At 35.2% G+C, this 26439-nt stretch overlaps 1 protein-coding gene across 15 annotated transcripts in view; it reads left to right on the plus strand.

The window, feature by feature from the left end:
* The window catches only part of DOP1A (DOP1 leucine zipper like protein A), a 105640-nt gene that overhangs the window by 52065 nt on the left and 27136 nt on the right, over window positions 1–26439 (plus strand). For 9 of the 15 annotated variants that reach the window (XR_002521636.2, XM_021937525.2, XM_021937532.2 and 6 more), the window contains 16 exons: window positions 4104–4203; window positions 4978–5087; window positions 5913–6021; window positions 7164–7284; window positions 8095–8214; window positions 9934–10048; window positions 10395–10424; window positions 10727–10960; window positions 14104–14725; window positions 15373–15647; window positions 17425–17577; window positions 19439–19539; window positions 20909–21168; window positions 22453–24442; window positions 25271–25382; window positions 25490–25672. Coding sequence is in view for 14 of the 15 variants with exons in the window: in XM_021937525.2 (XP_021793217.1) it covers window positions 4104–4203; window positions 4978–5087; window positions 5913–6021; window positions 7164–7284; window positions 8095–8214; window positions 9934–10048; window positions 10395–10424; window positions 10727–10960; window positions 14104–14725; window positions 15373–15647; window positions 17425–17577; window positions 19439–19539; window positions 20909–21168; window positions 22453–24442; window positions 25271–25382; window positions 25490–25672 (4635 nt within the window). In the remaining variant the exon portion in view is untranslated. The remainder of the gene's footprint in view (window positions 1–4103; window positions 4204–4977; window positions 5088–5912; window positions 6022–7163; window positions 7285–8094; window positions 8215–9933; window positions 10049–10394; window positions 10425–10726; window positions 10961–14103; window positions 14726–15372; window positions 15648–17424; window positions 17578–19438; window positions 19540–20908; window positions 21169–22452; window positions 24443–25270; window positions 25383–25489; window positions 25673–26439) is intronic. The other 6 variants (XM_017958050.3, XM_021937530.2, XM_021937527.2 and 3 more) reach the window with 3 other exon arrangements.

A 26439-nucleotide genomic window follows, 5' to 3' on the forward strand; every position in this document is an offset into this window, starting at 1 on the left:
CTGCCTTCTCTGTAATCCTATCAGCCAAAATGTTCTAGATTCTTACATTCTATAATAGGTATTATGAAAACAATAGCTTCGTTGAATGTTTTTTAAAAGTATACACCCAATTCTAATAATCTTATAATTCTAATACTTTTCTCCCCACTACTCTACCCAATTCTAATACAGTTCTCCCTCTAACTGTATCAAACTGAATAAGAATTATGATGTAGGTACCTTAGTGTTCCACTTTCCCTCTTTCTATGTCTTACATATAATAGAATACAATCCGAGTATGGATTTTATTATAATTGTGACTTAACAGTGCCTTCATTACCATATCCCAAAAGGATGATTGCTGTTGGGAACTTCAGCAGTGAGATGGACTGCTACACTTCTTTGTTTCCTGGAAAGCTCACCCAAATCTGTAGTACTTACACCTTTGAAATTATAATAGACTTTTTTTCATATTAGAAATAGATGGTGATATCAGTTGTAATCAAGAAGCAACTTCTTTTTGTAAATTTAGTTTTTAATGGACACGAATTGTATATATTTATCCTATACAACATGATGTTTGACGTATGTATACATTCTGGAATCTGTAAATTGAGCTAATTAACATTCATTACCTCACACACATTTTTACAGTGAGAACACTTAAAATGTACTCTGAGCAGTTTTTAAGAATACAATACATTGTGGCCAGGCGCCGTGGCTCACGCCTATAATCCCAGCACTTTGGGAGGCCGAGGTGGGTGGATCATGAGGTCAGGAGATCAGACCATCCTGGCTAACACGGTGAAACCTCGTCTCTACTAAATATACAAAAACAAATTAGCCAGGCGTAGTGGCTGACGCCTGTAGTCCCAGCTACTCGGGATGCTGAGGCAGGAGAATGGCATGAACTTGGGAGGCAGAGCTTGCAGTGAGCCGAGAACGCCCCACTGCACTCCAGCCTGAGTGACAGAGCAAGACTCCGTCTCACAAAAAAAAAAAAAAAAAAAAAAAATACAATACATTGCTAACAACTATAGTTACCATGTTGTACCATAGATCTTTTTGAACTTATTTTTGCCATCTGAAATTTTTTATCCTTTGACTAACATCTTCTACTTCCTGCTTTCTTAAGAAGAGTAGTTTTTCTCCCAAAATAAGATGGGGAGACATTTGTACTTTTAAAGATTTTGTGACAATATAATCTTCATATCTTATGTTGGATAGATCAGAAGTTCTCAAATGCTTTAGTTGTAGAACCCCATTACACTCTTTAAAGGTACTGAAGGTCCTCAAAAATCTTTTGCTTGTATTGGTTAGCTTGTCTATTGTGATTTGTTCTTTTGGTTAAAGTATGTGAAGAAAATCTGATCTCACCTTGATATGTAGTTGGAAAATCGAGGAGTATTTCAGTAGCATTTTCTGTTAAAATTATTCTTTGATATTATACGAAAACTTTGAAGCTATAGATTTTAAAAATTAGTTACAATATTGAGTCTTAAACTATATCAATGAACTTTTCATATTCTATTCCATTAAAATCCACTGGTCTATCTTGTACTTTCAGTGGATCTTTCAGTCATACGTGCTTTTGTAACATCATGATTGGATATTAAGGAAATACTGGCTTATTGAATTATGCAGATTTTCCAAATGTTTTCACATTTTATTATACAAGATTAATCATGTTTATTACTGTTGCCACTGATCTCATCAGTAAAGATTTTTAGATATTGGGAGAAACTTTTAATTCCAGTATTGAGAAGCTTTCAACCAATTCAAATCAAAACAATACAATTTCAGTCAGATGCAGTGGCTCACACCTGTAATCCTAGTGCTTTGGGAGGCCTAGGCAAGCAGATCACTTGAGGTCAGGAGTTCAAGACCAGCCTGGCCAACATGGTGAAACCCCATGCTCTAATAAAAATACAAAAATTAGCTAGGCATGGTGGCACATGCCTGTAACCCCAGCTACTCGGGAGGCTGAGGCAGGAGAATCGCTTGAACCTGGAAGGCAGAGGTTGCAGTGAGCCGAGATTGCGACACTGCACTCCTGCCTGGACTATAGAGCGAGACTCCATTTCAAAAAAAAAAAAAAACCCAAAAAATACAGTTTCAGTCTAAATGCAAGTTTTCTATAATTCTGCTTTTCTCTTAGAAGCTCAACTTTTATTATTTGTCATGATTAATATTATTTTCCTTGCAATGACAGGCTCACTTTGAGAAAATGACTACAAAATGTCCAAGCCTGAATAATCATAGTTCGTATTAGTAATTCTTCAGGTAAAAATGGCATTCTTTGAAAAAACTGGCAGTTAAGCTCACAACTCAGTTATACGATTGCTTTTCCTTGAGACAACCATCATACTTCAGTATACATCAGAAGTACATTTAGTACTTTTTTTTTTTTTTGAGATGGAGTCTTGCTTTGTCACCCAGGCTGGAGTGCAATGACGCTATCTTAGCTCACTGCAACCTCCGCCTCCCAGGTTCGAGTGATTCTCCTGCCTTAGCCTCCTGAGTAGCTGGGACTACAGGTGCCAACCACCATGCCCAGCTAATTTTTTATAATTTTAATAGAGATGAGGTGTCACCACATTAGCCAGGATGGTCTCGATCTCCTGACCTTGTGATCCACCTGCCTTGGCCTCCAAAAGTGCTGGGATTACAGGTATGAGTCACTGTGCCCGGCCACATCAGAAATACTTTAAGTGTATCTTTCACTCTATTATACAGAATATTAAAAGACATGCACTCAAGGGTTGATACTATTTTTTGATTTTACTACAAGTACATAGCAGTAAAAGTATAATGATTACAAGTATAGTGGGTGCTACTGCTATACTGCCTCTTTTCATGCTAAGGTGCCAGCAGTTTTATCCACTATTGCATGATCAGGGCATATGTCAACAGAACAAAAAGCCCTATAACATCTTAGTATTGTTATGAATATGCATAGTTTTGTTATGAATATGAATAGCTAGTTTTTACTTTATGGACCCCCTGAAAAAGTCTTAGAGATACCTAGGGGTCTTGAACCATACTTTCAGAATTGTACAGATCAATAGAAGACATTTGTGTTCAAAGGCATGAACCTAATCTGTCAGTTGTTCGTGATCTGTGTTCTGTATCATCTCAGTTATTTCTCTAAGGTTCCTTTAAAACAAATGAGCTGGGTGAATCCTTTCTAATTCTATCAAGAAGCATGGTAATAAGACAAAGTTCACTGGTCTGTGATTAAGGAGAAGTGAGTTCTCCATCTAGCTGGGTCACTAACCAAGCATTTGAATTTGGCTAAGCACTTAGCCAAAACCTCAAGAACCTGTGAGCTTAGGTTCTTTACTTACAGAGTGGTTGTTAAACTAGTCAGTTTCCACATTATTGTCTAATTCTCAGATTCCAAGATTCTATTGTAGAGCAATTATCTGGCAGTATTCTTAAAATTAATAGCAAGTTAGTTGCTTTTCTTCTATTATGATTTTTATAAATTTACCTCTTTCAGCTAAAACCCAGATCTCCTTTAATCATTTTTTTAAACATTGAATTAAGGATATTGGGAAAAAAGAAAAAAATTATTTCTCTTAAAAGGATGTGGAACAAAATGAGAGAAAAATTAAGATTAAAGCTGGATGATTGGTAGAAAAGGGTTTATTATGTTGTTTTCTGTATTTTTCAATATGTTTAAAATACTGCAAGATAAAAATTTTTAAAAAGAATGGATGATTGAGTGGATGAAGATGGTGACCTTCTAAGGAGTTTATAGCCAGTTGACAGCATTATAAATGTGAAAGACTAATGGCATATGATTTTCTTGTGTCTGTTCCGTCTTGCTCCATTTTATTTGTTTTATGTCAGAATTTGCTTTTATTATATAGATAAAGAACTTCAAACTGGAAGTTAAAATAATTAAGTTATAATTTCAGTTATGCAGCTAAATAGCCACGTTATCTAACTTTCTTTCTGTGTCCTAATCTGTAAAATGGAAGTAATAATTCCTGTGTTTGAAATAATACATGAAAGTACTCCATACGCCCTAATGTTCTAAGCATATTTCAGGGCAAATTTAAAGAGGAAAAAAATATGTATTGTATATTGTTAAATACAACCATATTCCTAACTTCCAGGCCACTCGACCGGATATGATCAGGATCTTGTCAGCAGCCCTTCATGTAGTGCTAAGGAGGGATATGTCTCTGAATCGAAGACTTTATGCATGGCTTCTTGGTAGGTATTTGATGTCTACGGTCATAATTGGGGAAAAAATGGAGGGATATTTGTCATGTATAAGTATTACCAAGTTGTATGTATTTCCTGAATTTAAAAACTAAAATTTCTTGTGTAAATGGACAATAAAAATATAAACAGTATTAGTTGTGTATTGTATGAAGAAATTTCAGCAGCTTTATAGTTGAAGAGGCTATTTGAATTCATAAAGTCATGTTCCCTTGTCCTTAACAAGATGTTTTTCCCCTTACAAATTGAGGTGGTTGTACTGTAAGTTAGTAGGCAAAGAAGGATGAGCTGATAATCAAAATGCTGGCATACTATCCAAAACTTTGAATTCATCAAAGGAATCAGGACTAGTACCATTGTCTTACACATCATACTAATGTCCCACTCAGGCAGTAATATATATGTACACTTTGGTTTTCCATGCTTTTTGTGTGTTTTGTCTGTCTTCACAACTCTTTACTGCCTAGAGTGAGGGGACATAATATAACTTATTGTGGATGTTCTGAGTATCCAGTTATTTCACTGTGAGTAAAATTGGCCAAAAAAAAAAAAAAAAGGATTATTCTGGAAGAATACTATGATACTTACGTATTGAATTGGTTTCCCTTTATTAAACTATCTAAAATGATCTCTCTTGCTGACATTGAATGGGCTACTAATTGGTAAGTGTTTAGTGCTGTTTTGAGATTTTGCTGTTTTGGTATTTAGTGAACAACAGTTTTGAGAATTCCATTTTAAGTAATTTTGTGATTTGTTTCTGTGGAGGTTTTGATAACAACGGTGCTATCATAGGACCCAGAAGCACAAGACACAGTAATCCCGAAGAACATGCCACTTACTATTTCACTACTTTTTCAAAAGAATTATTGGTCCAGGTAATGAATACTTTCATTATTCTTTGGTCTCTTACTGACCACTACAGGTACTGAAAAAGTATAAGACAAGGTCTTGCCTTAATTGAATTCACAGTTGAAGGGATGGAGACAAGACCTACAAACTTCCCCAGAATTTTTATAACAAGCAAATGCCTGTAAAATAATAATCGTATGTTAGACTGCCACATAAGACAAAACACTTTTTTTCTCTTACTTTGTTGTTTTCATTGCTTTAGTAAAACATAGTTGCAGCTTCTCACCTTCTGCTCAATGAAAGTTGGAGCTTTTCCAAAAATGAGTCAGGACCTGTGCTATTTCCTGTGAAGCTCTGGAGAAGTTTATTTCATATTATTTTTAATTCAATTATGTTTATTTAAGATATTTGAAATAAACAGAAAAAAATACATGGTATCTGAAGCATTTTTAAAAGAGTGAGGTTATAAGAATATCGTTGTTAAGTCACTAACGGGAAAATAATTGTGTAGTAGCAGAAACTGCCATGATAATGTGGCATAGTTCTGAGAAGGATGATCTTAAATAGAAATTCATCTGTAGGGAAAACACTCACCTCATGAATATATTTTTCTAAATTTTCTTTGATATTCCACTATGTCTAAAGAAAATTTAGACACTTTTTTCTCAAGATAGATAAATATATTTTTTTCCTAGCAGAGTAAGAAGGCCAGGGTTGGCGAAAGGCTTCAGAAAAGCAATAGTGGGTATAAATCTCCATTATATATGGTTACATTTAAAAGTACTTTTTCTTAAGGAAAAAATCTTTGAATATGTTTACTTAAATGACCAGTGTACTTTCCTTTTTTAAAGGCAATGGTGGGAATCTTACAAGTGAATGGATTTGGAGAAGAGAACACTCTAATGCAGGATCTAAAGCCTTTTCGCATTTTAATCAGTTTACTGGACAAACCTGAGCTAGGTAATATATACTGTCCTAGGGCATAAGGTCATGTGTGGTACCTTTGTGTGAATAAGAAAATAAAAAGAGTCATCAGGGAAATCGTTATATTTTGAGGTGGCCTTTAAATATAGTTCTCAATTTCTGAAAGTTCACTCTACAAAGTTAAGATACAGGTATTCATCCAGCTGATACGTTATTACGTATCTGTCCTGTGGTATGTATGTAGCAGAAGAATCACTTTAAAGATGCTATCTAAGCTTCTCTTAATCCTGATTATATTATTGAAATTAAAACATTTATCCATCATGACCAATTTATAGTTCACAGAATCCAAGGACTTGATGAAAAATATTTGAGTTATATCCCTCAACTTTCTTCTCCACATTCCCTTTATTTTGCATGTTTTCTCTTTATTCATTGTATATTTCCTATATATTATGACACTTGAGAAAGAAATTAGGAAAAAACATAAATATTTGCAACAATAAAATGAAATCATAAAGTATGTAATATCTTCAAGTTATATACAGATGTTTTAGCAGGTGTCCTCTCACCATTTCTTAAAAATGAAAACTTTAAAATATAAGAATAACTTGAATTATATAAATGGTCTTGAGAGGTTTTTTTAGCTGTTATATGATAACAGATGAAGCTCAGGAATTTTTTAAGGAGGTGATATCTGTAATAGCAAGAAAATTTAGCCTTATGCATTTTAGTATTATTTAAATTAATAACACTAATTACAAGTAGCATTTGTTTAATACTTATTATATTCTAGAAACTATGCTAGCAATCTTACAAATATTTTTTCTAACCCTTAACAGTCCTGTAAATTTCGGTATTATCCTCATTCTAGATGAGGAAACTGAAGCTCAAAGAAGTTAAATAACTTGTCTAATGTAACAGAACTATTAAGTGGCAAAACCAGTTTCTCTGATTCTGTAATTTCTATTGTGTCAATCTGCACTTTAAATATTTGTTCAGTTATGTAATATCTTACATTACCTTCTCAAAGAAATGTGAATTTAGCTTAGCTTCTGAAGAAATACTATTTTAAAAATACTTGTTTTTAAAACATCGTTTAATTGGGCCAATTTTCAGATAAGCATGATTTTCTCATGCTGATTAATTACTGTCTTTAATTTGAATATTAATTTTAGGACCTGTAATTCTAGAAGATGTCCTGATTGAAGTGTTTAGAACATTATATTCTCAATGCAAAGCAGAGTTGGATCTTCAAACAGAACCACCCTTCAGCAAGGATCATGCTCAGTTAAGCAGGTAGATTATCAAAAAATTAAATTTGACATGAAGACATAATATGTATTCACCTAATATAAACTTGAAGTATAATAACTTGGGATCCTACTCTATGAAGTTTGTGTTCTAATAAGTAAAACTGATTTAATACTGGTAAAGCTGATGTAATACTGACATACTAGTTGTATTGACAGTACCTTACTATATAAAGACAGTTGTTTTAATTGTTACAAAAGACAGGAGGAGAAAATAGCTAATGGGCTAAAGGGTTGCCACTTGAAATAACAAAGTTATTTTTCCCCGATGCAATTTCAGTAATAATGTCTATTAACAGCACTAGTTGGTTTTGTTGTTGTTTTTCAAACTAAGAATAATAATTTGATTGAAACTGGTCAAAATAAACTTTTCTTACGAAAATCCTGAATAGCACAGGGAAGCAGACAAAATTCTTCACAATCAAGGCTGTGAAAATCAAATCACTACTCAGTTTGTATGTGCCAAGGGAAATAAAAGAATTTTGCCAAATTTACAGTCTTACACACTAAATAGTTCAAAAAGAAATTCTTGTTCTTTTGTCTTTTTTATTATGCAGAAGCTATGAAAGTCTAATTTCTGATCTTGATATTTGAGTGACAAAAATTCAAATTTGGAAAAATAACTGCACATAAAATAATAGAGTGGCAGTAGATAAAAATTATTTGTTGCAATCTTCTTACTAGCACATTTTCTAGCAACTACCTAGGAATGTGTACTGGCATTGCACTCAAATTTAAATTTGAAAAAATAAATGTTAATATTTTTTAGTTTTTGTTTTCTTTTCTCTTTTTTCAGTAAATTAAGAGAAAATAAGAAAACAGCAGAGTTGATTAAAACTGCTAACCTTCTGTTTAATTCCTTCGAACCTTATTATATGTGGGATTATGTTGCACGTTGGTTTGAAGAATGTTGTAGGTACGTTAAACTTTCATTCGTTTTAATTTAGTAACATCCAAAGCTAACCTTTGGGTTTTTTTAAGTTATTAAATTTAATGAATGTTCTTTTATACATTCTATTACTAATAATTTTTAGTTACTTATTATTCATAATCTGACTCTACCTTGTCACATAGGATATAAAATCATTGATCATATTCTCTTAGAATTGGGAGTTTAGAGATCAGTTATTCATACACCAGAGTAGATTAAAAATTTTCCCTCTTCAGTCTATAGTAATGTAGTTTTTCATTGTTGTAGAAAAGACAGCAAATTTTGGGCTGCTGCCTCAGCACACTTTTCCAAAAGGATTTCCATTTTGATTAACAAAAAACTTTTTGGTCTGACTTGTGTTTTTAGAAGCCATTAGAACTAATCCATACTGTCACTGGGCAGTGATAAAAGCCTTCTACCCCTTAGGAAATAAAGCAAAAAATATGGTCTGAAAACCCTTGGCTACTAGTGAATCTGAGTGGAATCTCTGGCTTCTAGACCAGATCCTCTCAACCAGATTAACCACTCAAGGCCCAGGAGCATGTAGTCAAAATGTAATTATATATGATCTGGGCATTAGAAGTCTTTTAATAAAAAAGGTTGTGTTGCTCCTATACATTAATCTCTTTAATGGTTTAGAAAGTTCTTGACTTATTCAGCAGAGGTTGAGCACCCAGTTAAAAAGCATCATGCTAGGCAGATAGACAGTCCCTGTCTTCAAAGATCTTGTGGTGGGAACAAATAAGACATGCATGTATATATTCCTAGTATTAAAAAATATAAATGTCTTAATAGATTAAAATGTAGGAATCGTATCTTTTTGTCACCTGACCCTACCCTGGGTTTTTACCTTCTACAAATTCACAAATGCACACATCCACACTTCTTCAGCCAACCTGGACTATTCTCTAAAAGTTAGCAGCATGTTAACTTTAATGCTGCTGAGACTTCACTTGTGCTATTCTTTCTAAAGTACTCTTTCCCCTTGCCCACCTGCTAAAATCCTATGTAGAGGTTACCCACCTTTCCTTCCTTCCCTCAATTCTCCCATCAGAATCGATGCCGCCAACACTGTCACATTGTTGCATTTATTTGTCTACATGCTTATATTCTTGTTGGTCAGGGACTATATTATATTCTTACTTTGTGTCTTCAGAGTGGAGGGCAATGTATGGTTATATAGGATTTCTATGATTTAATGTGAATGTTTGTTGGAGGAATGATCTCTGCTACTTGGATCAGAAGAGGCTTCCTGGAGGAGGTAACATTTGATCTCAGACTTTGAAGGACAGATGCATTCTGATCATGGGAAAAATGAGACTGGGGAGGGCAGTAGTACAGAAGGACAAATGAGCCTATTTTAAGACCCAAGGTTAGAAATCAAGTAGCAATTAATCAGTGTTAACTAGGAGGTGTTATCTGTACAGGAAGCAATGGGAAATAAGTCCGAGAAAGTGAGATCCATTCAGAACACTTCGAAGTGCAGGATAGGAGTTGTAGGGAGAGGTTCAGCCTAGGTATCTTGCTTTGGGAATTTTCCACGAAGAGGTACAGTGTCCTGGGGGAAATAGAATTTGTCATCACAAAAACATTACTGTGTGTGACCCAGTATTGACTTGGCCTTCATTAGAATGATGATGATGCTGTCACAGGTATTCACATCACTTGACAGTATACTTGATAAAGTAAATTTCATCCTTTTAGGAGGACACTGCATGCCAGACTTCAGATTGGACCTGGAGATAGTAATGACTCATCTGAATTACAGCTGACCAATTTCTGCTTACTGGTGGATTTTTTATTGGACATAGTTTCTTTGGTAAGACCACCTTGGTAAGAAAATATCAAGGACATCTAATAACATAGTTCAAATATTTCATGTTGTAGGCAAGCCTTCAGATACATTTCATCTTTAAAATTAAATTGATTTTTTCCTCTTTGGTAAGCTTTTTTTCATAAAATCTTTCAAGTGTTTTCTCCTTTGACATATACATATAAAAAATACATGGGGTAAACTTCATAATTGCATGTTATAAAATCTTAACTGTTTAGTGTGTAGTGGTCTAATGCTGCATTTATATTAATATTATTTCTATTAAATGAAGACTTGGAAATCTTTTCCCTTCTGTTTTCTCTCCTCACTTCTTTGCTTTCTCATTTTGAAGCCTACTAGAAGTATGAGGGTGCTGTGTCAGGTATGACATTCAGCCTGTTTTGTTTTTAAATAATTCTATTTACTTTTGTTATATTATAATTTTAGTAATATAGCAGATAAAACTGGGGTTATTTTATAATACATGCTTTGAAGTATTTAAATTGAGAATTTGGGAATAGAAATTTTATAAGGCATCAGTAATAAAATACACAGTGTTAACAGCATGATGCATATAAAACATTACAGATGAGTAAAATTATTGCCTATTTATATATAGATTAAAAAATGTAACTTTTGGGTTCCACATTGTTTAAACTTTTTTCGTTTCACTTTTGTTTTCAGGAGACTTATATTGAAATCCAGACAGAACACTTGCCCCAGTTGCTGCTCAGAATGATTTCTGCCTTGACAAGCCATCTCCAGACATTGCACTTGTCTGAACTCACATATTCTCTCAGACTTTGCTCAAAGATCCTTAGCAAGGTTCAGCCTCCACTGTTATCTGCTAGCACTGGAGGTGTTTTGCAGTTTCCAAGTGGGCAGAACAATTCAGTCAAAGAATGGGAAGACAAAAAGGTAATTTTAACTATTATTTTTGGTATTAGACCATTTACATTTCTTCAAAGCAGAAGTTACTTAGTAAAATCACTTATACGTAAGCATTTAAATAATAGTGAGTCTTTCCTAGATCCAAATGCAATGTTAGTAGGCTTTTGTAGGCTTTTGCTTATAAGGCAGTTTAATTATCTATATCAGTACTTTTCCAGTAGAAGTTATCATGTGAATGGCATATGTAATTCAAAATTTTCTAGTACCCACATTGAAGTAAAACGCAGGTAAAGTTAATTTTAATTCTAGTTTATTCAGACAATTGTAGCCAATATATTATCATTTCAATGTAATCTATATAAAATTGATGTCATATAAATAAGTGAGGTAGCTTACATTCTTTTTTGTACTGTCTTCAAGATCTAGTGTGCATTTTACACTTACAGCACATCTTTGTGCTGATTGGTTTGTGAGTACACAAAAGAGGCTAAAACAAAGGCACCACTCAAAGGTGAGCACAACAGTATAAATAACCAATTAGGGAACGGTAGGTATATGTAAAATAGGTGAAGAGTGGGGATCAATCAGAGGGAAGTGTGCCAAATGGGAAGAGAGGGTCTCAATCTGGTCTGTGGATTTATGCAGGACTTGTAGCTAGGCTTTAAACTGTCTTTGGCTTGAATGTGGGGTTTCACCGGGGACCCGTCGCTGGCTGCCTAGGATTTGTCTGTCTCCTGCTGCTATCACTGTGCTAGTTGCTGGCTATCCAGTGGTGAGCTAGACATAGTCTCTCCCCTTCTGTCCTTTCTTTCTAATTGGGAGAAATATTATACAAGTAAGTGCACATTTAATTACAGTTGTGATAAATGTACAAAGGAAAATAATCAAGTGGTAGGAATATGGAAAATGGGGTGACCTGACCTACGCTGGGGCCAAAGAATGCTTTCTTGAGGAAGGTGTGTTTGAGTGAAGCCCTAGAGGAACTGGTGTGGTGAGGGAGGTAAAAAGAGAGCACCTGACAGAGGAAGAAGTATAACAGCCCAACAAGTTCACCTTGCCTGCTGCCTAGACAGCCAATTTATCAAGACAGAGGAATTGCAATGGAGAAACAGTAATTTATGCACAGCCGGCTATGTAGGAGACTGAAGTTTTATTATTGCCCAAATCAGTCTACCCGAAAACTTGAGGATCATAGTCTTTAAGGATAATTTGGTGGGTAGGGGGCCAGTGAATTGGGAGTGCTGATTAGTTGGCTTGGGGATGAAATCATAGGGAGTAGAAGCTTTTTTTATGTTGAATCAGTTCCTGGGTGGGGGCCACAGAACTGGTTGGCAGGTCCAGGTGAGGCCATTCAGTTGTTAGAAATGCAAAAACCTGAAAAGACATCAGAAGGCTGATCTTAGGTTCACATAGTGATGTTACCTACAAGAGTAATTGGGGAAGTTGAAAATCTTATGACCTCTGGAATAATGGCTGGTAATATTTAGAATTCCAGCTCCTCTCATTCTAACCTGGTAGCTGGTGGTCTTTCATTTGTTTTACAAGAACAGTTTAGCTTTAAACTACAAACTAAATTCTTTCCCAAGGCTAATTCAGCCTATACCCAGGAATGAACAAGGACAGTTGAGAGGACAGAAGCAAGATGAGGTCAATTAGGTTTGATATCGTTCACTGTCATAATTTTCTCAGCTATGATTTTGCAAAGGCTCTTAGGCAGAGACAAGCACCAAGCAGACAAGAGATGCAGCTGTAAGATAGGCAGAGGCCAGGTCTTAGAGGGCCTTGAGCTGTTCTAGGGCTTTTGTTGTTTAGGAGCACCAGGAAGGCCCTGAGGGGAAAAGGCAAATGGCATAATTACTTTTGTGTATTAGAAAAGTTACTCTGGCTGCAGTGTGAAATGTAGATGAGAAACAAAAACAGATGTGGGAAGACCTATAGTAGCGCAGGTGAGAGGTGGTGATAACTTGTGCCAACAAGATACGAGGAGTAAAGATAGAAATGGATGGATTAGCAATATATTTAGGAGGAAAAATAGACTTAGTAATAGATTGATAAGGGTAATGATCGCTAACCATGAGTGTTTACTAGGTGCTAGGCATTTTGCCATGTGCTTTATATATACCGTTATGTAATCCTCATAGCAATTGTAAAATGTAGGAATTACTGTCCCTCAATTATACACATTAGGAAACGGTGGTTTGGAGAAGTTAAATAACTTGCCAGGTATCACATAACTAGTGAATGGCAGAGCCCTAGTTGACTCAAGGCCTGCACCCTTAATGCCTCTACTGATATGAAAGTGGGGAGGGGAGGAGGGGTGAAGAAGGTACAAAAAATGATCCCTAGGTTTCTGTCTTCCTGACTCAAGGAAAAGTGTCATTCACTGAGGCAAGGAACATTAGGTGAAGCCCAGCTTTGGGCAACAGAGCATTTAGTTCATGATGCTATTATATTCTGACTCAGTCACCCAAGGAATTCTTACATATAACTTTTACTTAAATTAAGCCAGAAAATATCCTTGATATTTATACTTACTCTATCCTATTGTAGGGAGTAAAAGGCTAATACCCTCCAGTTCTACTCCAGGAACCGGTTCATTTGTTGTTTATTGTAATTTAATTGTCTCTCATCTTCCCCTCTAGATTATAAAATACTCCTTTTATTTCTACTACCTAATACAGTGTCTGGCACCATGATAGGAATTCGATAACTATTCACTGAAAGACAAATATTTAATTAGCACTTTACACATTTCAATAAAAAATTCACATTCATGTGGCCCTGAACAGATGAGCTATTAGATTTTATTTGTAGTTATTAAAATGTCATTTTTTAACCTTACATATCTCATTCTTGGCATTTTTTAGACATTAGGAAAGTGATTTCATGAAGTAGGTGAAATAACCATTTGAAAACAAGGATATAGATCCTAGAGACTTTTATATATGTATTTTTGTCCTCAAGAATCTAACCTTATGTATGCTGTGTGTATAGTGCATAATAAATACTTGGAGAATGAATAAATCAGTGTAGGGGCTGCTGTAAGAGTCAACAGAATGGGTAGATTAAATTGTGAATAGTCTAAAACATCTCTCAAAAGTGGTCATTTCTAATTCCTAATATGTACACTTTGCTACTCAGCCTTTTGCTTTCTTAAAAATCTCTAACAGATATCATCAGTTTCTCATGAAAATCCTACTGAAGTGTTTGAAGACGGAGAAAATCCACCAAGTAGTCGATCATCAGAGAGTGGATTCACTGAGTTTATACAATATCAAGCAGACCGAACTGATGATATTGACAGAGAACTGAGTGAGGGCCAGGGGGCAGCTACCATCCCAATTGGTAGCACATCCTCTGAAACAGAAACAGCATCCACTGTGGGATCTGAAGAAACCATCATCCAGACCCCTTCCGTAGTCACTCAGGGGACAGCAACCCGAAGTGGGAAGACAGCCCAAAAGACTGCAATGCAGTGCTGCTTGGAGTATGTCCAACAGTTTCTTACCAGACTTATCAACCTCTACATCATTCAGAATAACTCTCTTTCTCAGGCTTTGACTACAGAACATCAGGGGGATCTTGGTCAAGAACAAGGAGAGACTTCAAAATGGGACAGAAATTCACAAGGAGATGTAAAAGAGAGAAGCATAAGTAAACAAAAAACTTCTAAAGAATACCTTTCTGCCTTCCTTGCTGCCTGTCAGCTCTTCCTAGAGTGCTCAAGTTTCCCAGTTTACATCGCTGAGGGGAACCATACATCAGAGTTACGTTCTGAAAAACTGGAGACTGGTAAGGTCATCTCAGTTTTGCTTATATTTCAGTATTTTCTGTAGTATGTTTTTTCTTTTTAAAAGAGGCATTCATTAAAACGGATTTTTTTAGCCAGTTACTTTTTTTTAATGTTTTAATTTGCAAGTTTTTTTAAAAATGGAATACTATCGCTATGGGGAGATTGATATATTGGAAGATTTTGTGATTTTGATGTCGTTCACAGTTTGCTTGCAGGTAACTTGGAGCTGAAATGGAAATCTCTGGAGAAAAGTAGTGTAGCAGTAGATCTGCTGATTTTCTTTGTTATGACCAGTAACATGTTTACTTTTATTTTGATTTTTATATATACACACACAGTGCAGTGAATATATAGTATAATGAATTATAGTGAATTATATAGTATAATGCTTATTGATCAATATACTGGTTTTTGGGACGGGATAATGGATTGTATGACTTGGCATAAGAAAAATATATATTGAAGAAAAGTATAATAAATTATGGTTGCTACTTTATTAAAGCTCTAGACTAGGTGAGAAACCATGGTTTTGTTAACAGATCAAGGCCTTAAAAGTATTTAGTGGCTTTATTTTTTGAAATTAACTTAGAGTGTGTGTGAAATGTTTAGTATAATGAACTCTGATTGCTACCATCTTTTGTTTCAGACTGTGAGCATGTGCAGCCTCCACAGTGGCTCCAGACCCTGATGAATGCTTGCAGCCAAGCAAGTGATTTCAGTGTTCAGAGTGTTGCTATTTCACTAGTCATGGACCTGGTGGGACTGACACAGTCTGTGGCCATGGTCACTGGGGAAAACATCAACAGTGTAGAGCCTGCACAACCCTTAAGTCCAAACCAGGGAAGAGTAGCTGTGGTTATTAGACCTCCCCTCACTCAGGGCAATCTGAGGTACATAGCTGAGAAGACTGAATTTTTCAAGGTAAATTCTAAGAAATGCATACATGACGATGATCATTACAGCCATGTATGATACTTGACCTAGTTTGCTTTAAGGATTATTTTTAAAATGATAATAAAGCTTCATTAAACACCTCTTAATATGTCTTGCCATATAGAAAATGATGCCACAGCTGATAGACATACTGCTCTCCCCATCTTATTCCCAATTTTGTGAGTGGGGAGAAAAATAAGAATATAATATTAGGATAAAGAGAAGTATTAGGGCACTGAAGCCATGTAGGAAACAATTTCAGCTAAAAAGAGGAAAACAGTAGAACTTACTTTCAGATTAAGTGGTTGTGACACTTTTGCTTTTTTTTTTTTTTTTTTTTTTTGAGACAGTCTCGCTCTGTCGGCCAGGCTGGAGTGCAGTGGCACGATCTTGGCTCACTGCAACTTCTGCCTCCTTGGCTCAAGCAATTCTCCTGCCTCAGCCTCCCTAGTAGCTGGGATTACAGGCGTGTGCCACCATGCCCAGCTAATTTTTGTGTTTTTAGTAGAAACGAGGTTTCACCATGTTGGCCAGGCTGGTCTCAAACTCCTGACCTCAGTAATCCGCCTGCCTCAGCCTCCCAAAGTGCTGGGATTACAGGCGTGAGCAGCACTTTTGCTTTTCATGCAGTAAAACCTTAGCACTCCAAAACTCTCATGAAAAGTTTTTCTGACTCGTCATATTGTCTCATTATCATCTGTGGTGTATAAAGTCACTCAGAAAAAAATTCAGAAAACTCAGTCTTTGATTTCTACCCCAATGGTATAAATATTATCCTCTATATCAAACATCAAGTAGATTTGGATTGTATACATCTTAAGCAGGTAGATTCTTTATACTGTACGTTTAAAAAAAAGTTTTAAAATGTGATTTCAAGTCATTGTGCCCCTTCAGATATTTCCTCCTGCTAGATTAGAGTTGGATTTTATAATATTGTGGTAGTGAATCCTGAAGATTATTGCATTATTATTATTACTAATTGCATTATTGTTAATGCTGTTACAGATCAAGTGCTGCGTTAACATACGTAGCTCTGAAATACCTATTATCTATTTTATAGATTTTAAGTAGTTTGGATATTTCAACTATGAATTACTTTTCACTCTGTAATATACAACCATGAATATTAAATTGCATTCAATGTGGGATTTGTATCTTATTAAGGATAGTTTATTCTAGCATCACTTTACTAACACCGCTAAATAATGAAATGGGGTCTTACCTGGGCCCTGCAGAAAACATTCACATGTCTGATTTTTTTTTCGAGATATACTCTCGCTCTGTTGCGCAATCTCTGCTAACTGCAACTTGCGCCTTTCGAGTTCAATTAATTCTCCTGTCTCAGCCTCCCGAGTAGCTGGGATTACAGGTGCATGCCACCATGCCCGGCTAACTTTTTGTATTTTTAGTAGAGACAAGATTTCGCCGTGTTGCCCAGGCTGGTCTCAAACTCGTGACCTCAGGTGATCCTCCTGCTTCGGCCTCCCAAGATGCTGGGATTACAGGCATGAGCCACCATGTCCAGACAACATGCCTGATGTCTAAAAACAAATATCATTACAGGACTATCATAAAAGGTTCCAAGGCCTTGGGTGATCAGAAAGTAGGTACATGGAAGACTGCACTTAGTAACCTCATCCCCATAGAATAGAATATTAAAAACCTTTCAGATCTGACAGCATTCATTTATACCTAATAAGAAATATTTGTTAAATAAATTTTCATGTATGGTATTGTGACTGTCACTTTTACATCTTTTTTATAGCATGTAGCTTTAACATTGTGGGACCAGTTGGGAGATGGGACACCTCAGCATCACCAGAAGAGTGTGGAACTATTTTATCAATTACATAACTTAGTTCCTTCTTCTAGCATCTGTGAGGATGTTATAAGTCAGCAGTTAACCCATAAAGATAAGGTAAATCCTCTTCTTATCTTGTGCACACCGCGCCCTGCCCCCCGCGACACACACACACACACACACACACACACACATTATACTAAAAAGTAAGTTAAGAAAACTTTAGGGAAATTATTGCAGTTAACATAGGAGTAAGAGAAAATAGCTTTGTTCACAGTGATCTTAATATCTTTAAAATAAATGTATTCAACTCTTTCTAGAGGAGAGTTGTTTACAAAAGCATCAGTAATATGAAAAGTAAAACAAAAATCAAATGCTGGATTTATTTATTTGTTCAGGACACAGTTATGGGAAATGATGTTTAGTATTGGTGGTCTCAGTTCTTGGGTCATTTAAAGAGGAACCAGTGGCCTCAGTTATGGAACTTATGGATTTATTAACTAATATATATGAAATAAAATAATGTATAAATTATATTTATAAGCTATAGAATACTAATACGTGAGATTATATTATTTGCCTTATTATACTACATATCCAAAATAAGAATTTTGTATTCTAATATATATGAAGTGTGATATATAATTCAGTTAGCCTGAGAAGAAGCTGGAATAATCATTTTGACTAACCTCATCAGGGTAATTTAATGACGTTTGTGGTCTTCCTGTGCTGCTCTGTAATATAAATAGAAGATTTGATTGAAGACCTTTTAGAAGTATATTGTCCTATTTTTAAAAAACTCAAAATGCTAGTGTGTTTGAGTGGGTCATATTCAAAAAAGGAATTGTGTTAAATAAACATTTGGCAGAGGAGAAAGTGGTATATGAAGGAGTAAATGAAAGGAATGAAAAGTTTATTCCAAGAAAAATGTTAAAAATCTATTTCTGCTATAACACATTTTTTTTCAAAATTATTCAGAAATAATAGGGAAGCACTCTATTCTAACAATTTAAGTTTTACATTAAATATAAATCTAGGACAAATTATATGCCTATTTTCACTTGGGTAGCATTTCATTTTTAAAGAAATACTCCCAGGTTCTAAATAAATATATACATCCATGAAAAAAATATATTTTACTGCTTAATTTTTACATTTCTGTTGGTTGATACAAATGCAGGCTTCGTAAGAAAAGCCTGTATTAAGCTCACAGAAAAAACAAGCATGCCTCCCAACTATCACAAGCAATTTAGGAAGTTGCAGTCTGGTTTCTTGGGGCTTTTGCTTAAAGGATCCATAAATGCTAAAGAAAGACTTCAAAAGTTTTGATAATGTGACAATTTCTACTTGATTTATATTAATACATATTTATTATCTAATACCAAGTGTGCTTGCTGTTCTAAATAATTTATTTTTACATTGTTTTACCCATTATTAATCTTTTTCCAAATAATCTCAAAAGTAGTTTGATATTTTTATTGTAGAAATAATATTTAAGTGTTTAAATTTTTGAGTCAAACCAGCTTATAAGTGATGAAAAACTCATTTGGGTTTAATGTATCATTTCTGGGACAAAAAATATATAGTGCAATGAAATCAATTTTGACAACTAAATGTTTATATTAAAATGAAGGAGGAAGTGCCTTCTGGACTCCAGATGTATGTACATTAGTAACTTTTTTCTTCTGTTATACAATAATCTAGTAAGCTCATTACTTAAAGTCTAAACTCAGGAATAATTATTTACGAGACAGGATGAGATGATAACCTTTAAGTTTAATATTTCTGTATATATTTACATATTTTCTGTGTTTCTACTTCCATAAAGAATAGAAATAAAGTTTATTGCAATGTGTGTTTGAATATTGTGGACGTTGAACGTAATACAGTACTCCTAAATAGTACTCTGATTTTACTAAAATCACTTAGTATCTTCAAGAGAGAAGAACATAATTTAAGCTCCCATGTTTCTCCTCAGAAAATAAGGATGGAAGCACATGCCAAGTTTGCAGTTCTTTGGCATCTAACGAGAGATCTCCATATAAATAAATCTTCATCTTTTGTACGTTCTTTTGACAGGTCAGTTACATTTTATATTAAGATTTCACAGTAAGATAGCTTAATGTTGCCTCTTTCCTTGAGTCTACTGTCTAGCTTGGCAAGTGTAGGAGATAGCAATTTATAAATTTTATAAAGAGAATTTATTATTTTGAAAACCATAAACTGTATTAAAATGCATGGCATTTTTACTCATCCACCAGATATTTACTTTCTGGTTTTGGAGTACCTGGTTTCCCTTCCCTTCCTTGGACAACTATTTATCACATTCCTACGAGGTGTCAGGCACCATTCTAGGTGCATTACTTAGAATGATAATGCTAGTGATAAAGCAATGGATACAGCTTTCTTGAGTCTATATTCACATTTAGTGAAACTGCATATAAATAGTAGATTATGTGTTTCTCAAGCAATTATTTTCAATCTTCTGCCTAAACTAGATTTGTTAAAATCTATAGCCGAAAACACTAACAAATTATTTCCATGAATCCAGAGAACTTGTAGCTGCCTGAGAGTGGTTTTGGTTTTTGTCTGGACTACATAGGTGACTTCAGATATCAGATCTGCATTAAATTCCAAGGAGCTGCCATTTTTAGGTGGATTCACATATTGTCATAAGGTAGTCTCACCAGCCGGTCTCATAGTGGTGGCCATGAATCTGTGTTCAAGCTCAGCTCAGGATCAGAATTGTCCTCTACTGAACGTTATTTCAGCTGGTGCTTTTCAACCAGCATTACCATTTTTAAGTGATCTGATACTGAACCCTATATTGAACCCCTACAGTGTATTGAATATATTGAACCTTTACTTTATAAATAATCATCTCTTATTTGACAACTATCTTTCCTAATTTTACAAGTGAGGGAATAGAGGTCAGGAAAAGTTGTTACTTGCCCAACACCACACAAAAGATTTGAATCTTGGGTTTTTCTGATTCCAAAGCACACTTTCATACCATTCACAGATTTTTCCTTGAATTAAGCACATAGCTTTGACTCAGGGATAGTGTGAGCAGAGGAACATGGATCAACATGGAGTAATGCTGACTTGCCGAAGGCTCAGTGCTTGATAATATGAACAGGAAAATGTTCCTAAAACAAGACTAATCATATTTTTTTTCAATTCTTCAGTATTAATCTTAGTAATGTATGCTTGTGAAATTTCAAAGCATAAGTATATTTTTAGAAGGGCAAAAGTTTTTTTCCTTTCTTATGCCTACTGAGACTATTGGGATTAAGATTATTAAAATGCTATGATCAAAATTTATCCTGAAGTATGACTACTTCAAAATAGTTAATTCAAAGTAAGAAACCCAATTTATTGATTTTATAAAAGAGTGTGACAAGGTAGATGTTTGGTTCTTTATTTTAATTTTTTGTGTTTATTTTAGGTCACTGTTCATCATGTTAGATAGCCTTAACAGTCTCGATGGTTCTACTAGCTCTGTGGGACAAGCCTGGCTGAACCAAGTCCTACAAAGACATGATATTGCACGAGTTTTGGAACCATTGTTATTGCTCCTGCTTCATCCAAAAACTCAGAGGGTTTCAGTACAGCGTGTACAAGCAGAACGTTATTGGAATAAGGCTCCCTGTTATCCAGGAGAGGACAATGACAAGCATTTCATGCAAAATTTTGCCTGCAGCAATGGTGAATATCACATAGAAGTAGACAGCTTTATTTAGAATTATCAAAATAAAGTGATAAGTGAATATAACAGTAATTGGTGGAAGAAGTGCATGTGAGATTTTCTCCATGGGCTTATTTTCTCCCCTCCTCATGCACTAGCAATGCTGTGTGGACCATGTCAGAATGTACTGTGTCAATGACCATCGTAGAGGATGTGGGTCTCTCAGTTGACTTTTTCAGGGCAGGAATCAGGCACAGCTCTGGTTAGAGACATTCTTCAGTTTTGATGGAAATATCTTTAGAGCTTAGTTAGCAATTCTGGTCCTACAGGCTCTGTAGATACTTCAATGGGAATTTATAGTAAACCTGTAATACACATTTTGTATTTCATGAGTCATTTTCCTCATCTTTTAGGAGAAGAATAATGCCCAACTTTCAAGGTTTTATTATGACCATCAGATGTAGACATGTTTGTGACATGCCTAAATATTCACTGTTACTATATTACTACAAAGTCCATACTTTATAAACTGTTGAGTGATGCCTTCTATACAGTGATAATGTCCCCTTATTTTATTTAAGGGACAAAAGACTCTCACATATGTCATTTGTCTCTTGACAAACCCTGTGGGGTCTGTAATGAAAAGATCATTTTACCGAGCAGGTTGCTGATGCCTGGAAGACTATGGCTTTCTCAAAGTCTCATGGCTAGTAAGTGATGAAGCTGAAACCAAACTGTCATATTCCTGCTTCATCTCTAGTGAGTTTCTACAGAGTCTTGGTTCCTCTCTCTGGCTTCTTTTCCACTGCTTCTTCTGAATCTTGTAAGAATTTGTATGACCCTGCTTATTGCCAGAGTGTCTTTCTGTTAATGCTTTATCGAACTCTGCTGAATTCTCACCTCCTCTCTGAGATCAGTGCCAGATCTCATCAATGGTATCATGATTGTTTCCCTAAATTTGCTAGCATTTGGTATGTACTATTTTGTATGTCACTAAGCCTTCCACCTTTTCTAAAAGAAGAACGTCATTAATGTATGCCACCTAAGAAATACAGAAATTAATTATATATTTGTGGTTTGCTGCTAATTTTAAACTCTTTAGAGAATTTAGAAACAGCATAACTAAAGTGAGGTATTAGGGAGGAAAAATAAAATTTTCACCTGCAATAAAATAAAATGTAATTTTAGTAGGAAAATATAAGTAGATGATGACACTAATGATTAAAAATTTTGATCAGTCTACATTTCAATTATTTTAATGCATTTTGCATTTTTCTTCTTTTACTGTTTTTCTCATATATCAGTGAGCCAAGTACAACTCATCACATCGAAGGGAAATGGTGAAAAGCCACTTACCATGGATGAAATAGAGAACTTTAGTCTCACTGTGAATCCATTAAGTGACAGACTTTCCCTCCTAAGTACCAGCAGTGAGACAATTCCAATGGTTGTGTCTGATTTTGATCTTCCAGACCAACAGATAGAAATACTTCAGAGTTCTGACTCGGGATGTTCACAGTCGTCTGCAGGGGACAACTTGAGTTATGAAGTTGATCCTGAAACCGTGAATGCCCAAGAGGATTCTCAAATGCTAAAGGAAAGCTCCCCAGATGATGATGTTCAGCAGGTAGTGTTTGACCTGATATGTAAAGTTGTAAGTGGCCTCGAAGTGGAATCTGCATCAGTTACATCTCAATTAGAAATTGAAGCTATGCCCCCAAAGTGCAGTGATACAGATCCAGATGAAGAGACAATTAAAATTGAAGATGACTCTATTCAACAGAGTCAGAATGTTTTGCTGAGTAATGAAAGTTCTCAGTTTCTGTCTGTGTCTGCAGAGAGAGGCCATGAGTGTGTGGCAAATGGAATATCCAGGAATAGCTCCTCACCTTGTATTTCAGGAACCACACACACTCTTCATGACTCTTCTTTTGCTTCCATAGAAACCAAATCTAGACAAAGGAGTCACAGTAGTATTCAATTCAGCTTCAAAGAAAAATTATCAGAAAAAGTTTCGGAGAAGGAAACAATAGTTAAGGAGTCAGGTAAACAACCAGGAGCAAAACCTAAAGTAAAACTTGCCAGAAAAAAGGATGATGACAAGAAAAAATCTTCCAATGAAAAACTCAAACAAACCAGTGTATTCTTTAGTGATGGTCTGGATTTAGAGAACTGGTATAGCTGTGGAGAGGGAGACATTTCTGAAATTGAAAGTGACATGGGTTCTCCAGGATCTCGGAAATCTCCCAGTTTCAACATTCACCCTCTCTATCAACATGTGCTCCTGTATCTCCAGTTGTATGATTCGTCCAGGACTTTGTATGCTTTCTCTGCCATCAAAGCCATCTTGAAAACTAACCCTATTGCTTTTGTAAATGCCATTTCAACTACTAGTGTAAATAATGCATATACTCCTCAGTTGTCTCTCCTTCAGAATCTATTGGCCAGACACCGGATTTCTGTTATGGGCAAAGATTTTTATAGTCACATTCCAGTAGACTCAAATCATAACTTCCGGAGTTCTATGTACATAGAAATTCTTATTTCTCTCTGCCTATATTACATGCGTAGCCATTACCCAACCCATGTCAAGGTTACTGCACAAGATTTAATAGGCAATCGAAACATGCAGATGATGAGCATAGAAATTCTGACACTACTTTTCACTGAGCTGGCAAAAGTAATAGAAAGCTCAGCGAAGGGTTTCCCTAGTTTTATTTCTGATATGTTATCTAAGTGCAAAGTTCAGAAAGTGATTCTTCATTGTTTGCTGTCATCTATCTTTAGTGCTCAGAAATGGCATAGTGAAAAAATGGCAGGTAAGAACATGGTTGCTGTGGAAGAAGGTTTCTCAGAGGACAGCCTTATTAATTTTTCAGAGGATGAATTTGACAATGGCAGCACGTTGCAGTCACAACTTCTTAAGGTGCTTCAGAGGCTGATTGTTCTAGAACACAGAGTGATGACTATTCCTGAAGAGAATGAAACAGGTTTTGATTTTGGTATATCTGACTTGGAACACATCAGTCCCCATCAACCCATGACTTCTCTTCAGTATTTGCATGCTCAGCCAATCACGTGTCAAGGCATGTTCCTCTGTGCAGTGATACGAGCTTTGCATCAGCACTGTGCATGTAAGATGCACCCACAATGGATCGGTTTAATCACATCTACTCTGCCTTACATGGGAAAAGTTCTACAGAGAGTAGTTGTTTCTGTGACACTACAACTGTGCAGAAATCTAGATAATCTAATTCAGCAGTACAAATACGAAACAGGATTATCTGACAGTAGGTAAGAGGTGACTTTTAACTTTATTGGTACTGAAATTTTTTAAATAAGTGACTGCTTAATGTCTGGAAAGTTGGTCACAACTTGAATAAATAAATTAGTGGTTTTTGGTAGGTTACAAATAGTATATTATTTTCCACAAAAAAAAATGTGGCTCGAGGAAAAGTATCAGTAAAAGAATCTAGAATGGAAAAGGGAAGGAATATTTAAACAGGCTTATTTTCTTCCAAGGACTGAAATTAATTTCAATGTTCTTCTTGCCTGAGCTGGCAAAACTAATAGGAAGCTTAGGAAAGGGTTTCCCGGGTTTTGTCTGCTTTATCTAAGTGCAAATCAGTTTTAGACTGAAAATAATTTAAATTTACAAATCTTTTCCATCCAATTTTGTTTTTTGTTTTGGATTTTCATGGTTTAGTGGCAAATTCAATCTGAGTCCCCATGCTTAACATGAAGTCTGAAAAATTAGTTCCAGTAGACTATCTCATTTTTCAGAATAACCTTAGTTTCCACATGTAAAATAATAAGAAAACTGCCTTTGTTGTTTAATATTAATATGCCTGCCATTCCTCAGTGGCTAGAGATTCACTGGCCATCATGTGTTTATTTTGTATAGAATTCTTTAGCCAAGAGGAACTCTAGTATATTTAGTCCAACTCACTTATTTTATAGATTAGGAAATAAAAGACTCTGATTTATTCTTTTAGCCATTTATTAATCTAGTATTTATTGCACATTTTCTATGTACCTGACACATTGTGAGTATTTCCTAGTGATAAAATATGAACTATACTATCATAAAACTTGTGTTTAAATGAATGCATTTTATTTCAGGCCTCTGTGGATGGCATCAGTTATTCCACCAGATATGATTCTTACTCTTTTGGAAGGGATTACAGCCATTATCCATTACTGTTTGTTGGATCCAACTACACAGTATCACCAAGTAAGACTGCATAAATATTTGACTTCTTTTGAAAGACTATGAGGTCTAATATATTTCCATTTGTAAATCTCAGTAAGTAATGAGGTTTTTTCCCCAACTGTTAATAGCTTTTGGTCAATGTAGACCAGAAACACTTGTTTGAAGCACGCAGTGGAATCCTCTCAATCCTTCATATGATCATGTCCTCTGTGACACTGCTTTGGAGCATACTGCATCAAGCCGATTCTTCAGAAAAGATGATTATTGCTGCATCCGCATCTGTTACCACTATTAATCTTGGAGCTACAAAGGTTAGACAATTCATATTTAATCTGTAGAGCTCAGAAGTCTGTTTGAGGACCTTCCCAAAGATTATATTCAGAATATGTGAATAATTTGTGTAGCATTTACAGGACCCTGCATAGATTAATTATCAAATAATTTTTAACAGTTTTTCTGGGCTATGGCTGACATGTCACAGAATTTGCCCATTTTTAGGTATACAATTCAGTAATTTTTTTAGTAAATTTACAAAGTTCACAACTTTGTAAATTTTTGAATATATCCTTTACCAGTCCAATTTTTGAATATGTCCTTTACCACAAAGATTCTTCCTGGCCATTTCCACTCACTCCCTGTTCCCATCCCTAATCCCAATCAACCACTAATCTATTCTCTCCATATATTGATTTGCTTTTTCTGAAAAAGTTCATATAAAGGGAATGATAATATTTGGTCTTTTGTGTCTGGCTTCTTTCACGTGACATATTTTTAAGGTTCATTCATACATGTTAGAACTTTGTTCCTTTTTTTTAGGGCATTTTAAATTGAGATTTTAATATGCAAGGCCCTCCTAGAAAACAATTTAGCAATATGTACAGACAGCTTCAAAGATTTCATAGTCTTTGACCTAGTAATCTACTTTAGGAGTGAATTCTAAGGTAATTGAAATTATACAAAGATGTATATACAAAGTGTTCATTATAGTATTATTTAATGGCAGAAAAAAGAGAGACCCTAAACAATGAATTAGGGAATGTTTAAATTATCCTTTCAGTGTTTCATTACATAGCCACTA

This window comes from Papio anubis, chromosome 6 (genome assembly GCF_008728515.1).
Source record: "Papio anubis isolate 15944 chromosome 6, Panubis1.0, whole genome shotgun sequence".
NCBI classification, from domain to species: Eukaryota; Metazoa; Chordata; class Mammalia; order Primates; family Cercopithecidae; genus Papio; species Papio anubis.